This window comes from Perognathus longimembris, chromosome 10 (assembly GCF_023159225.1).
Source record: "Perognathus longimembris pacificus isolate PPM17 chromosome 10, ASM2315922v1, whole genome shotgun sequence".
In the NCBI taxonomy this organism is placed as follows: domain Eukaryota; kingdom Metazoa; phylum Chordata; class Mammalia; order Rodentia; family Heteromyidae; genus Perognathus; species Perognathus longimembris.
Genome location: NC_063170.1, coordinates 37,113,262 through 37,125,894, shown reverse-complemented (window position 1 = coordinate 37,125,894; position 12,633 = coordinate 37,113,262). Strand labels below are relative to the sequence as shown.

At 39.0% G+C, this 12,633-nt stretch overlaps 1 protein-coding gene across 3 annotated transcripts in view; it reads right to left on the bottom strand.

The window, feature by feature from the left end:
- Sfmbt1 (Scm like with four mbt domains 1) overlaps window positions 1-12,633 on the bottom strand; it is a 128,147-nt gene that overhangs the window by 68,926 nt on the left and 46,588 nt on the right. For 2 of the 3 annotated variants that reach the window (XM_048355836.1, XM_048355835.1), the window contains exon 2: window positions 3,911-4,064. In XM_048355836.1, the coding sequence (XP_048211793.1) occupies window positions 3,911-3,938 (28 nt within the window). In that variant the 5' untranslated portion in view covers window positions 3,939-4,064. Of the gene's footprint in view, window positions 1-3,910; window positions 4,341-12,633 lie in introns of those variants that run through there. The other variant, XM_048355834.1, reaches the window with a different exon arrangement.

Sequence of the window (12,633 nt, the reverse complement as noted above, 5' to 3'; positions counted from 1 at the left end):
AAAGAAATATAGAGGCAGGTAAAGTATCCATATTTGACTCAAATAAATTGTTGCTGTGAAATGTACATCTAATACCTAGAGCAACAACTAATTATCTATGCAGATAAGACACTAAAAATACTATAATCAAACAAAAATGAAATTCTATAAAAAGTATTCAAGCAATTTCAAGGGAAAAAAACCATGAGAAACAAGTAAAAGCCCAAATCTAGCAATTACTACATTGAATGCAAATGCTATGTGTGTGTGTGTGTCACTATAAGGCCAAATATTTAAATTATTACATGTTTCTACAAGAAATATACGTCAAATATAATGGATACTAGTAGTTTAAGAATAATACACAGGGAAAAAATATGGGAAGGAAGGACAAGGAGGGAGGAGGGAGGAGGGAAAGAAGAAAGGAAGTGAGGAAGAGGGAATTGAAAATTTCAGACAAAGTTAATTAATTGACAGAGGCTCAATGAAATAATTGCTTATTGTTTATTTGAGGAAATTAAAATGTTCTATAATTAGATAGCAGTGATCTATGTATGACTAAGAATATATGATAAACCACTGAACTTATCTAGGGTGATAGCTAAGTGATACAGCACTTGCATGGCATATGTGAGTCTCAGGGTTCTATTCACAGATAGAAGGAGGGAGGGAGGGAGGGAGGGAGGGAGGGAGGGAGGGAGGGAGGAAGGAAGGAAGGAAGGAAGGAAGGAAGGAAGGAAGGAAGGAAGGAAGGAAGGAAGGAAGGAAGGAAGGAAGGAGAGAGAGAAAGGAAGGGAGTAGGGGAGGGGAGGGGAAGAGAGGGAAGAGAAGGGGAGGGGAGGGGAGGGGAGAGGAGGGGAGGGGAGGGGAGGGACAGGGGAGGGGAGGGACAGGGCAGGCAGGCTGTCAGGTGGGAAGGGAAGACAGGAAGGCAAGAAGGAAGGAAAGCCTGTAATCCTAGCTACTCAGGAGGCTGCGATCTGAGAATTACTGTTTAAAGCCTGCCTAGGCAGGAAAGTCCATGAGACTCGAATCTCCAATTAACCACCAGAAAACTGAGTGGCTCAAGGTGTGTGGAGCTGTGTGGCTCAAGGTGGTAGTGCACTATCCTTGAGCAGAAAAGCTCAGGGACAGCACCCAAGCCCTGAGTTCAAGCCCCATGACTGGCCCCCTCCTCCACACACAAAAAAAGGACAGGGGGAGGAGGGAAAGGAAGGATGGATGGATGGAAGGAAATAACAACAAAAAACTACAAAGCCTACAATGAATTTTGCACTTTTAAAAGGGTGAATTTTATGGTATATGAACTATGTAGTTCAAAAAATATACTTCTATAAAACTGCTTTTCAAAAACAAAGCTTTGTGGTTTAAAAAAAATCCTTGTTAGGGCTGGGGATATAGCCTAGTGGCAAGAGTGCCTGCCTCGGATACACGAGGCCCTAGGTTCGATTCCCCAGCACCACATATACAGAAAAGGCCAGAAGTGGCGCTGTGGCTCAAGTGGCAGAGTGCTAGCCTTGAGCGGGAAGAAGCCAGGGACAGTGCTCAGGCCCTGAGTCCAAGGCCCAGGACTGGCAAAAAAAAAAAAAAAAAAAAAAATCCTTGTTAAACAAAACTGAAGCAATTAATTAAAAATGAACCAAACATATGAAGAGCTATTTCAGGGAAGAGAATGTAGGGATACCAAGCGCACACATAGACATTCAACATTAGGAAAATACAAATTAAGAGCATGGTGAGCTGTTACTCTCCTGCTAGCAGAATAACTTACATAAAAACAAAAGTCTCAAACCTAAGCACTGGTGTCTCATACTTTCAAACCTACCTACTCAGGAGACTGAGATCTGAGGATCACAGTTGGAAGCCTGAACAGGAAAGACTATGACACTTCTATCTCCAATTAAGCATCAAAAAGCTGAAAGTGGAGCTGTGGCTCAAGTGGTAGAGTGCTAGCCTCGAGCACAAAAGCTCAGGGACAGCACTCACATTCTGAGTTCAAGCCCCAAGATCAACACAGATTCAAATAGCAGTAATAATGTAGAGAAATTATATGTCTGTCACTGGTAATAATGGCACAACCACTCTGAAAAGTACTCTGACAGTTTCTTTACTAACCCGATAATCTAAAAATTATTCTTTGTGGCATTTATCCACCTAAAATATGTAGATGTACTTTAAAAGAGAAACTCTCAAAAGTTATAGATGTTATTATTCATAACTACTTATTTTAGCCAGAATGAGAAAATAGCAAATGTATTGATGAGTGGTTAATAAACTAGAATACATGCGTGAAATACTATTAACAATAGAAAGTAATGAACTATTAACAAATAAAAAGACTTCAACCTATTTCAAGGCTATTATTTCATTTTATCATTTTTCTGGTAGTATTAGGGTTTGAACTCAGGCTTGCTCAGCTTGCTTGCTCAGTTGGTGCTCTATAACTTCAGCCATGCCTCTATCATTGCTTTTTGCTAGCTAGTTTGAGATGGAGTCTCTCAAACTATCCTATCCTGGCTGGCCTCAAACCTCCAGATCTCAGTCTCCTAAGTAGTTAGGATAACAGACATTGAGTCTCCCAGTACATGGCAGGGCTATTATTCTGAAACAAATAAGCAAAAATCCACAATGGTAATACACTGATTTCATAAATGTTAAAATTATAGGGATGGAGAATAGGTGACTAGCTGGCTGAGGTTAAAGATGGTAGGAAGAAAGAACAGGCATAGGAAACTTTCACGATAACATGATAGTTTTGTATCTTGATAGGTAGTTACAAGAGTCTACATAGAAGTATGTTTTATACCAGTATCAATTAGATTCTATATTGTAATATAGTTGAATGAGGAGTGGGATAAACTGAGTAAAGGGACCATGGAAACAATTAATGTTATCTTTGTAACTTCCTCAAATCTACAAATTATTTCAAAACAATTCAAAATTAACCATCAACCTGAGATACTCAAGAGAAGATTGGGAGAATTTCAATTTGAGGGTATTCCAGACAAAAAGTAAAATCACATCTTAATAAAAAAAAAAAATCTGGGTATGGTGGTACACACCAGTCTGTTCTTGAGAGTTAAAAGGGCATAGTTTGAGGCCAGTCTGGGAGAAAAAAGAATGCAAAATTCTATATAAAAAAACAAAACAACTCAAGCCAGGTGCCTGTGGCTCATACCTGTAATCTTTGCTACTCAGGAGGCTGAGATCTGAGGATCATGGTTGAAAGCTACAGGAAAGTCCGTGAGACTCCAATTAACTACCAGAAAACAGGGAAGTGGCGCTGTGGTTCAAAGTGGCAGAGCGCTGACCTTGAGCTGAAGAGCTCAGGGACAGCACCTAGGCCTAGAGTTCAAGTCCCACAACCGAAAAAAGAGAAGAAAAGAAAAGAACTCACGCAAAAGGACTGAAGGTATAGCTCAAAGCCCTAAATTCAAATCCCAGTACCATAAAAAAAATCTAACATTAAATTTTTATTTTTTAAGTTTGCTCATTTTTTTTTTTTTTTGCGAGTCCTGGGCTTTGGACTCAGGGCCTGAGCACTGTCCCTGGCTTCTTCCCGCTCAAGGCTAGCACTCTGCCTCTGCCACCTGAGCCACAGCGCCCCTTCTGGCCGTTTTCCATATATGTGGTGCTGGGGAATCGAACAGAGAGCTTCAAGTGTAGGAGGCAAGTGCTCTTGCTACTAGGCCATATTCCCAGCCCCATAAAAATTATTTTTTAAGCAAGCAATATCAGTAGTATTCCCTAGTGCAGGTAGTATTTGTCAAGTGTCAGGAGATGGCAGTGAAAAACAACTCATGACTTCAAAGAAATTCAGTGGTTAAAAGTCAGATGATAATAGAGTCAGATAATAAAGTCAGGTGACAATAAAGACAAGTAATATAATTCCGCACACTGGAGAGTAAATTGTGCTCATCAGACCCAATACCTGCATCAGGCTGCTGCTCCCCGTTCATCTCCACAGCACATAGGCTATTTCTTCCCCATACAAAGGAAAGGCTTTGTGGTTCTGCTATGGTATCCAGATAACTTGCAAGTTTCAAGCGTCTGTCCAGTAGGCATTCAAGGACCAAATCAAAGTGCTGAAAAAGCAAACAGATCACAACATAGTCTGAATTCAACATGGCACTTGACAGGGTTGGTTGACAGTTTTAAGGGGGAAAAGAGACACTGGCAGAAACTACTGGGGGTGGGGGGAACTAACACATTTAAAACAGAAACTTCTGTTTGTGCTGTGTGTGCTGGTGTATGTAGAAAGACGTGGAGAGGGCAGGAGAGAGGGAAGCTATCAAAAACTTTGATATTTAAAGATCACAACAAAGCAATACGTATGTGAATCCTACCTTTTAAAATTAAGATTACTATATTTAGTACCTTGATTCCTATCCATAAAGATTCCCATTCCTAATGGTTTCCAGGGATAAGGTTACCTTTCAAATCTCTGTCCTGCCAAATTAAAAAAAACTCAAGGTATCATATCTTACTTTATGTAGTTTTCCATTTCTTTGTTATAGAATATTATGCAAAACCAAACTTATCAATCATATTGTTCTTCAATTATAAAAATAATCTCTCCAAGTGGGCAGCCATATACAGAAAACTAAAAGTGGACCACAGCTTGTCACCAAACACTAAGATCAACTCAAAATGGATTAAAGACCTCAACGTCAAACCTGAAACTCTTAAAATATTGCAGTACAGAATAGGAGAAACGCTAGAACTTATCGGCACAGGCAGGAACTTCCTGAACAGAGTCCTAGGGGCACAAAAGATTGGAAAGATACTAGACAAATGGGAATATATTAAAATAAAAGTTTCTGCACAGATAAAGACATAGCCACTAAACTAGAAAGACAGCCGACCATTTAAGAAAATATGTTTATCAGCAAGGCAACAGACAAAGGCCTAATACCCATCATCTACAGAGAGCTCAAGAAACTAACTCCTCCCAAACCTAACAAATCAATCACTAAATAGGCAAAGAAATTAAATAGACACTTCCCAGAAGAAGAAATAAAAATGACAAAGAAACACATAAGGAAATGCTCAACATCCCTGGCTGTAAAGGAAATGCAAATAAAAACAACACTGAGATACCACCTTTCCCCAGTAAGAATGGCCTATATTCTGAACTCAGACAACAACAAATGCTGGTGGAGATGTGGAGAAAGAGGAACCCTATTACACTGCTGGTGGGAATGTAAACTAGTACAACCACTCTGGAAAAAAGTCTGGAGGTTCCTCAAAAAACTAAACATAGAAATACCCTACGACCCAGTCATACCACTCCTAGGCATCTATCCTCAACAACAGGAACCAGAATATTACAAAGACACCCGCACCTCCATGTTCACTGCTGCACTAGTCACAATAGCCAAGATATGGAAACAACCCAGAAGCCCCACTACAAATGAACAGATTCAAAAACTGTAGTACCTATATACAATGGAATTTTACACTGCCACCAGAAAAGACAAAATAATGGAATATCATGACATTTTCGGTCCAGGGTAGCCTCATACAACAACCCTCTCAAATCAGCCTACCAAGTAGGTAAGATTACAGGTGTGTGTCAATGGCACCTGGCTCAAATTATTAAAAGTTTTATAGCTGAAAGTATCCAGTTTGGGCAAGAAAGGTGGAAAATGCTTACATACTGATTAATCCCAAATATTTCATACAAAAGATAAAAGTAGAAAGCTACATAACTAATGTTTTTCTTTTAACCACAGAATTATCTACAGCGGTGAGAAACTGGAGACCTTTATATCCTCTAAAAGGGAGCCCATAGCCCTAGAAAGATTTAGAGTAGACCCATGAAAGCATTGAGAACATTATCCATATTGATGAGTGAAGAAGTAAAGAGTATATATGAACTTTTTAAAGCCCATGTCCACTGTTTCCTTGGGTATATGACAGGTGACCAATATGCCAACTGCATCATTTGTAAAAGGGAGAAAATCATTCTGTATCTATCTCATTTACCTCTCAGGACTGCCAGAAGGATTAGTTAAATAATCCATGAAGAATACTTAGGATAAAGCTGGCTATTGAATAAATGATTGAGTTAATGTTAACTGCTATGCAAGGTAGACAGGGTCAAATGTCTGGCACTGATTTTTCAGATCATCTCTACATATACACTCTTGTTAATTCAACATGGTTTTGATGGGGAGAAACGCCAATGTTAATACATATCTATTGGTTCACTGCAGTAGATGAAGGTATCATCTGCTGCTTAGGTTTGTAAATTCTTGGAATATCTTACACTACTTTGTACAGAGAGCCACTGCATGTAAAAATAACAACTATAAACTGGTAACTCACATCTGTAATCCTAGCTACTCAGAAGGCTGAGATCTGAGGATCCATGGTTCAAAGCTAGTCCTGGCAGGAAAGTCTGTGATAGTCTTGTCTCCAATTAACCACTAGAAAAAAACAGAAGTGGCACTGTGTGTGGCTCAAGTAGCAGAGCGCTAGCCTTGAACAAAAGCTCACGGACAGTGCCAAGGCCCAGAATTCAAGCCCCAGGACCAGCAAAAAAATAAATTAACAACAACAACTATATAATATATAAATGAATCTTCAACGCCAAAAAACATGAGGTGGAAGATACAGCTGAAAACTAAGGCTGTGATTTTCCAGCCTTATATCATCTCTTAGATTTTAGCCAATGAGCAACTGATTCATCATGTTAATAGGATCACGAGAAATAAACTGATGAAGCCTTTTGTTGTGGAACATGTTACATTCCTTTATCGCTAGTCTGCTGCCCTTTTATGCAGTGATGAAAGAATAGCAAAATATACACAGATTTAGTGAATGGAAATGTAATTCATTTACTTCCTACTCAAATTATTTAACTGTCATCATTTATTTATTGTTGATTGTGTTATTACAGTATGTTTTCTGACTGGAACACATTAAGAGCTATTCATTAATGGAGTGACAAAGGGAGAACGAATGCAGCAGTGGTACTCACTAGACACTATGCTGAAAATGAACTATACACCTTGTAGGTGAGGATCAAAGGGAAAAACTGAGAGAGCATAAGGGAAGGGATGACCTTGTCTAAAAAGAAATGTATTCTTTTTCTGTTTGTTTTTTGGTCAGTCATGGGGTTTGAACTCAGGGCCTGGGCACTGTCCCTGAGCTGTTTTGCTCAAGGCTGGAGCTCTATCACTTTGAGCCACATCTCCAGTTCCAGTTTTTCTAGTGGTTAATTGGAGATAAGAGTCTCACAGACTTTCCTGCCTGGGCTAGCTTTGAACTGCAATCATCAGATCTCAGTTTCTTGGGTAACTAGGCAGGAGCCACCAGCACCCAGCAGAAATGTACTCTTTAACTGACTCATATAACTGTATCCTCTTTTATGTCACCTTTATACTAACAATGAAAAAATATTCATTTAAGTAATTCCTCACATACCAACTGAGCAGTCCTTATTCATCTTATTTAGTATTTCATAAATTAATGGACTTGCTGGAAATGTGGCTTAGTGGTAAAGTGCTTGCCTAGCATGCATGAAGCCCTGGATTCGAGTCCTCAGTACCACATAAACAGAAAAAGCCAGAAGTGGTGCTGTGTGGCTCTAGAGGTAGAGTGCTAGCCTTGAACAAAAAGAAGCCAGGGAGAGTGCTCAGGCCCTAAGTCCAAGGCCCAGGACTGGCAAAAATAAATAAATAAATTTATGAATTTCTTCTTCGAGACTGAGTTTTTTATACTGCCCAAGATGGCCTCAAATTCTTGATCCTTCTGCCTCAGCTCCTATGTGCTGGGATTATAGGTGTGTATCTTCACAATAGCTTTATTATTTTAGTTAATTATATAATTTAGTGAATTATATATACATGCTTATAAGAACAAATTTCTACTTTCATGTATATGTGTAATTTAATAAACATTTAAAACTTTGAGTTGGCCAAAAGAACCATAAGCAACTTTATAAAACAAGCTTTAAATTAAAAAACAAGCTAGACTATTCCCAGCATGTTTAGCAAAATATCAATAGCCATAATAACAAACACTTACAAATAACAAAATAGAAAGATTATACATAATAGAAAAACAAATTTTTAAAGGTCATATAGAATTTAATAGAAGAAATAGAAATTATCCATAATCACATTCCTCTAAGTAAGAATTTAACAATATTTAACAGTCCTCTAACAATGTTTAACTTCTCTCCCAGCCTCCCAAGGAGAAATAGGTTCCTACTGTTTATTTCAGTATCACGATCAAGAAGTGGGTATATAATTTGACTAATTTTGAAATCTGGTGGACTGGTCTACAACTATAATCAAATTTACATCAGGCAACAAGAATGGAACAGTTTAATACTTGAAAGGATTCAGAAACCAATCAGAATCACTAATTTAGTCTAACTATAAATTAAACTGTAAGCCTAGCTACTCAGGAAGCTAGGATCTGACAGCTGCAGTTCAAAGCTAGCCAGAGCAGAAAAAATCCACAAGACTTTTATTTCTAGTTAGCCAGCAAAAACCTGGACTGGAAATACAGTTCAAGTAGAAAAGAGCCACCTTGGCTAAAAATATTCAGAGCTCAAGGATCTGAGTTCAAGTCCTAACCTGAACTCAAGCCCTCCAAATGTTTCTGACATTCTTTAGTTACCTCAAAAATAAAAAATATACTGTGCCTGTAATCCTAACTACTCAGGAGGTTGAAAGATCTGAAGATAAAGAAATAGATCACAAACTAAAAAGATTCAAAAGGCTTTGATCAGGCCTAGAAAGTTACCTAATAGTCTTTGCTGTGAATAGGGAATAAGAAGGAAGGAGGTTTAGAAGCTCCCTGGTAACCACAATTAAAGAGAAATCCCTTCATGCCTTGGATGTGATACTGTGTCTACAAATTTTCAGGCATATGAACTGCTAATGATAAGAAACGACTGAAAGCAACATAATAACCAATTACATTCATTAAAAGCAGATTAGCCTCTTCAGGAGGATGAAAAACCAACTGAAGCTAATTATTTAATATAAGTAAATTTGTTTTCCCCAAGAGTTTCTCACAATAAATATATTGAACATCAGAATAACTCAGCAAGTCAGCAGGGGTCCTAGACAAGAACTCAGATCTTTGATTTAGTGTTTTGGTTTTTTACCTTTATCGGATGGGCAAAAATGTTTCTCCAAATAGTGAATGACAAAACTCAAACACCAAAGCAGTGTGGTAGCTTAAATCTGTAATTCTAGGGTTCTAGAGCTATTGAGATAGGAAGGTCATAAATTATAACTAAACTTCTCAAAACAAGCAAAAACCATCAGAGATCACTGGCTCACCCCTATAATCCTATATACTTAGGTGGCTGAGATTTGAGGACTGAGGTTCAAAGCCTGCCAGGCAGACAAATCCAAGAGAGTTGTTTCCAATCAACCAGCAGAAAGCTGGAAGAGAGAGACAGACAGAGACAGAGACAGAGAGACAGAGACTTTCACATGCCAAGGAATGGCAACAAGTGAGATAAAAGACTTGACTAATCATAAAAGTAAGACTCAGCTTAATTTGGCAGTCTACCACTTACTACCTAAGTTTTCTTATCTGGTAAGGAATAATGTACAGCTGTATAATAATGACCACCTAGCAAATGGGAGGCACTGAGTTTAAACACTAGTGTCACCAGAAATCAAACAAGTGTCCATAAGCTCTAGCAAAGACTAAATGATAATTTATGTGAAATCCATCGCCATACAAATTGCACCTATCTAATACATTCTGTTTATTAGAATACTAGAAATATGTCAGAATCTTTGTTTCCATGCTACTATGTTTCCTCAGCTGCCTCAGTGTCCTCATCTGTAAAATGGACATGTTACAACAGTGTCCATCTTATAGTTAATTCTGTTAAGCAATTAAAAGTTTACAGCATAGTAAGCCCTCTAGATTTAAAGAGACTCTTACTAGAATGGATGAATAAATCATTCATCTTTCAAAGATGATTCTCAGCACTTAAGGATCTGAGATGTCCACTTTTGTCCCTACCAAGTATCCTTCCAACTTCTAGTAAAGTATACACTTTTTAAATGATAGTGTATTTTCTTATTAATTCTCTAAAACTGAGTTTAGAGAATAGCCAAAAGAATCAGTGTAATAAACAATGATCCACAAAACTTGGAATCAGTAGGAAAGTACATACACAAAGCCTTTGTCCCAAGGGAACAAGAGGCTCACCTTTACCCCCAGAGGCCTCAAGAAATAAGAGCTGAAGACAAGCTGTGGTGCTTTGGGCAAATCTTTCAGCAAACTAACTCTCAAGGAAGCTGGTAGTAGAATGGGGTGGGATGTTACATTAAGCACACAGTATATTTCAAAAGCTTCTGTCTGATTACAGATTCCTGAACTATAGATAATTTGTGCTGTAGTGGTATGTGTGTTTTTTTTTGGGGGGGGGGTACTTATATTGTTTCATTATATCAAGCATCTAGGCATTCTTAAAGCTTTGTGTCAGACCTTAAAGATTCCTCAATTATGGATATGTGTGATGTACAACTGATACATTGCAATCTTTTAAGAGTTTAAGGCTCTAAATAAAGATTTCTAATTTTAAATTCTGAGATCCTTTGGAAATGTTTCTAATCCTCAAAATCATTACAGGTATCTACACAAGATGACCAGATAAAAAACAAGTTATTAAGAAGGCATCCTAACAGTTGCTGTTAGCCTGGGTGGACAAACTCGAGACCTTTATCTCCCACAATGGGGTTAATGAAAAGAGATATATGGCTCAGATGGTAGAGTGCCAGCCATATGCCCTAGTAACAGAACACAAAAAAGAAGACATCCTAACAGGAAGGTAATGCTGGCATCCTTGGCCACCCTGGAAAATCTGTAATGGTAAACATCTATCCAAAAACCCCAGAGCCTTTAGGTCAAGGTCATGCCCTAAGAAGCATGCTGAACAAGTAATAATGAGCAAGTTTAGTTATTTCAAAATGCATAAATTAGGAACAGTATGCCCAGAGGTCCCACAAATCTGTCTCTTGCTTCCAGTATTTGGCAGAACAGACCCAGGGACTCTCTCTTTCTTTCTTTCTTTTTTGTTTTTGTTTTTTTTTTGCCAGTCCTGGGGCTTGGACTCAGAACTGTCCCTAGCTTCTTTTTGCTCAAGGCCACTTCTAGCCTTTTCTGTTATGCTAGGCAAGCACTTTACTGCTAAGCCACATTCCCAGCCCTCTCTTTCCATCAGTCCATCAACTGTCTTCAAATCTCCTCTTCAGTCACAACACCTGAATTATCTTCTCACTCTGCTCCTGATTCCAGGACCAGCCAACACAGTTTTGGGGTTCGTTCATTTGTTTTTGTTTTTATAGTTAGGTGGGTATGGACAACTAACCATGACCTCCCAGAGTTGTCAGTTACTCCATTGAGTCAGGGGCTACATCAACCATGTGGTCATTCTGCACTTGTGAGCCTCCTGCACCACCTCTCTTTCCCTGGACTATTTCAATCCTGACAACATGGATCTGGAGGGTATAGGCCACTTCTTCCTAGAGTTGGCAAAGAAGGTGAGGGTGCCCGGGTTCCCTGAAGATACAGAACTGAGTGGCGACCTGTGCTGTTCCACAATGTGGAGAATCCTTCTCAACATGAATGAAGTAAAACCCTGGACATCATGGAAGCTGCCCTAGCTCTGGAGAAAAAACCTAAACCAAGCCATTTTGGACCTTCATAGCCTAAAGTTCTGCTTCACAGTCACCCATCTCTGTGACTTCTTAGAAAATTACTTTTCTAGGTGAAGAGGCAATGCTTATCAAGATAAAGGGTGACCTCCTAACTAACTAGTGGCTCCCCAGACTAGGCTGGGCAAGTACCTGTCCAACATCTCACCCTCAAGAACCCTCAGGCCACAAACCTGAGCAGCTTTTCAGAGGCTCCTTTCTTGCCTCATATCAGGGCTTCTGCCCCAGCCTCTCCCTTATGCCACTGGGGTAGCTTCTTAACTATCCACTCTTGAACCCTTCCCAAGCCTTGGGCAAAATGAAAACAAATTTTCTTTTTGCAGCTGTGGCTCAAGTGGTAGAGCACCAACCTTAAAGCAAAAGAGTTGAGGATCAGTGCCCTGAGTTCAAGCCCAATACCAGCATGCATACATGGCTGCATATGCGTGCACACGTGCTTACACACACACACACACACACACACACACACACACACAGAGTAATCCCAATGACCATCTTAAGAAGTAGGAAGTTTTAGGATGTGATTAAATCACAAAGGATACCTCCCCATAATGGATTATAGCTATTTAAAAAAAAAAAAAAAAGGCCTTCTTTCCCTTCCACCTTATGCTGTGAAAGACATGGTAACAAGGCACCATCAATGAGGAATGGAGCCTTACTAAATCAAATTTAGTAAGACCTGCTAGTGTCTTACTTTTAGATCGCTCAGCCTCTAGAATAGTGAGAAAATAGATTTCTACTATTTGTAAATTATCTATTTTCACACATTTTGCTTTAGCAGCACAGACCAAGATATAACCCATCCCTGAGAAAGAGGTTTTCCATTCTACATTCTAATACCACAGTGACAGTAAACTCCCATGGCTACCTTGTAGCCTTGTGGGGCAATCCATTCCACTTTGGAGAAGCTCCACCAAAGTAAAATTATCTTTACACTGCCCCTAAGCCCATG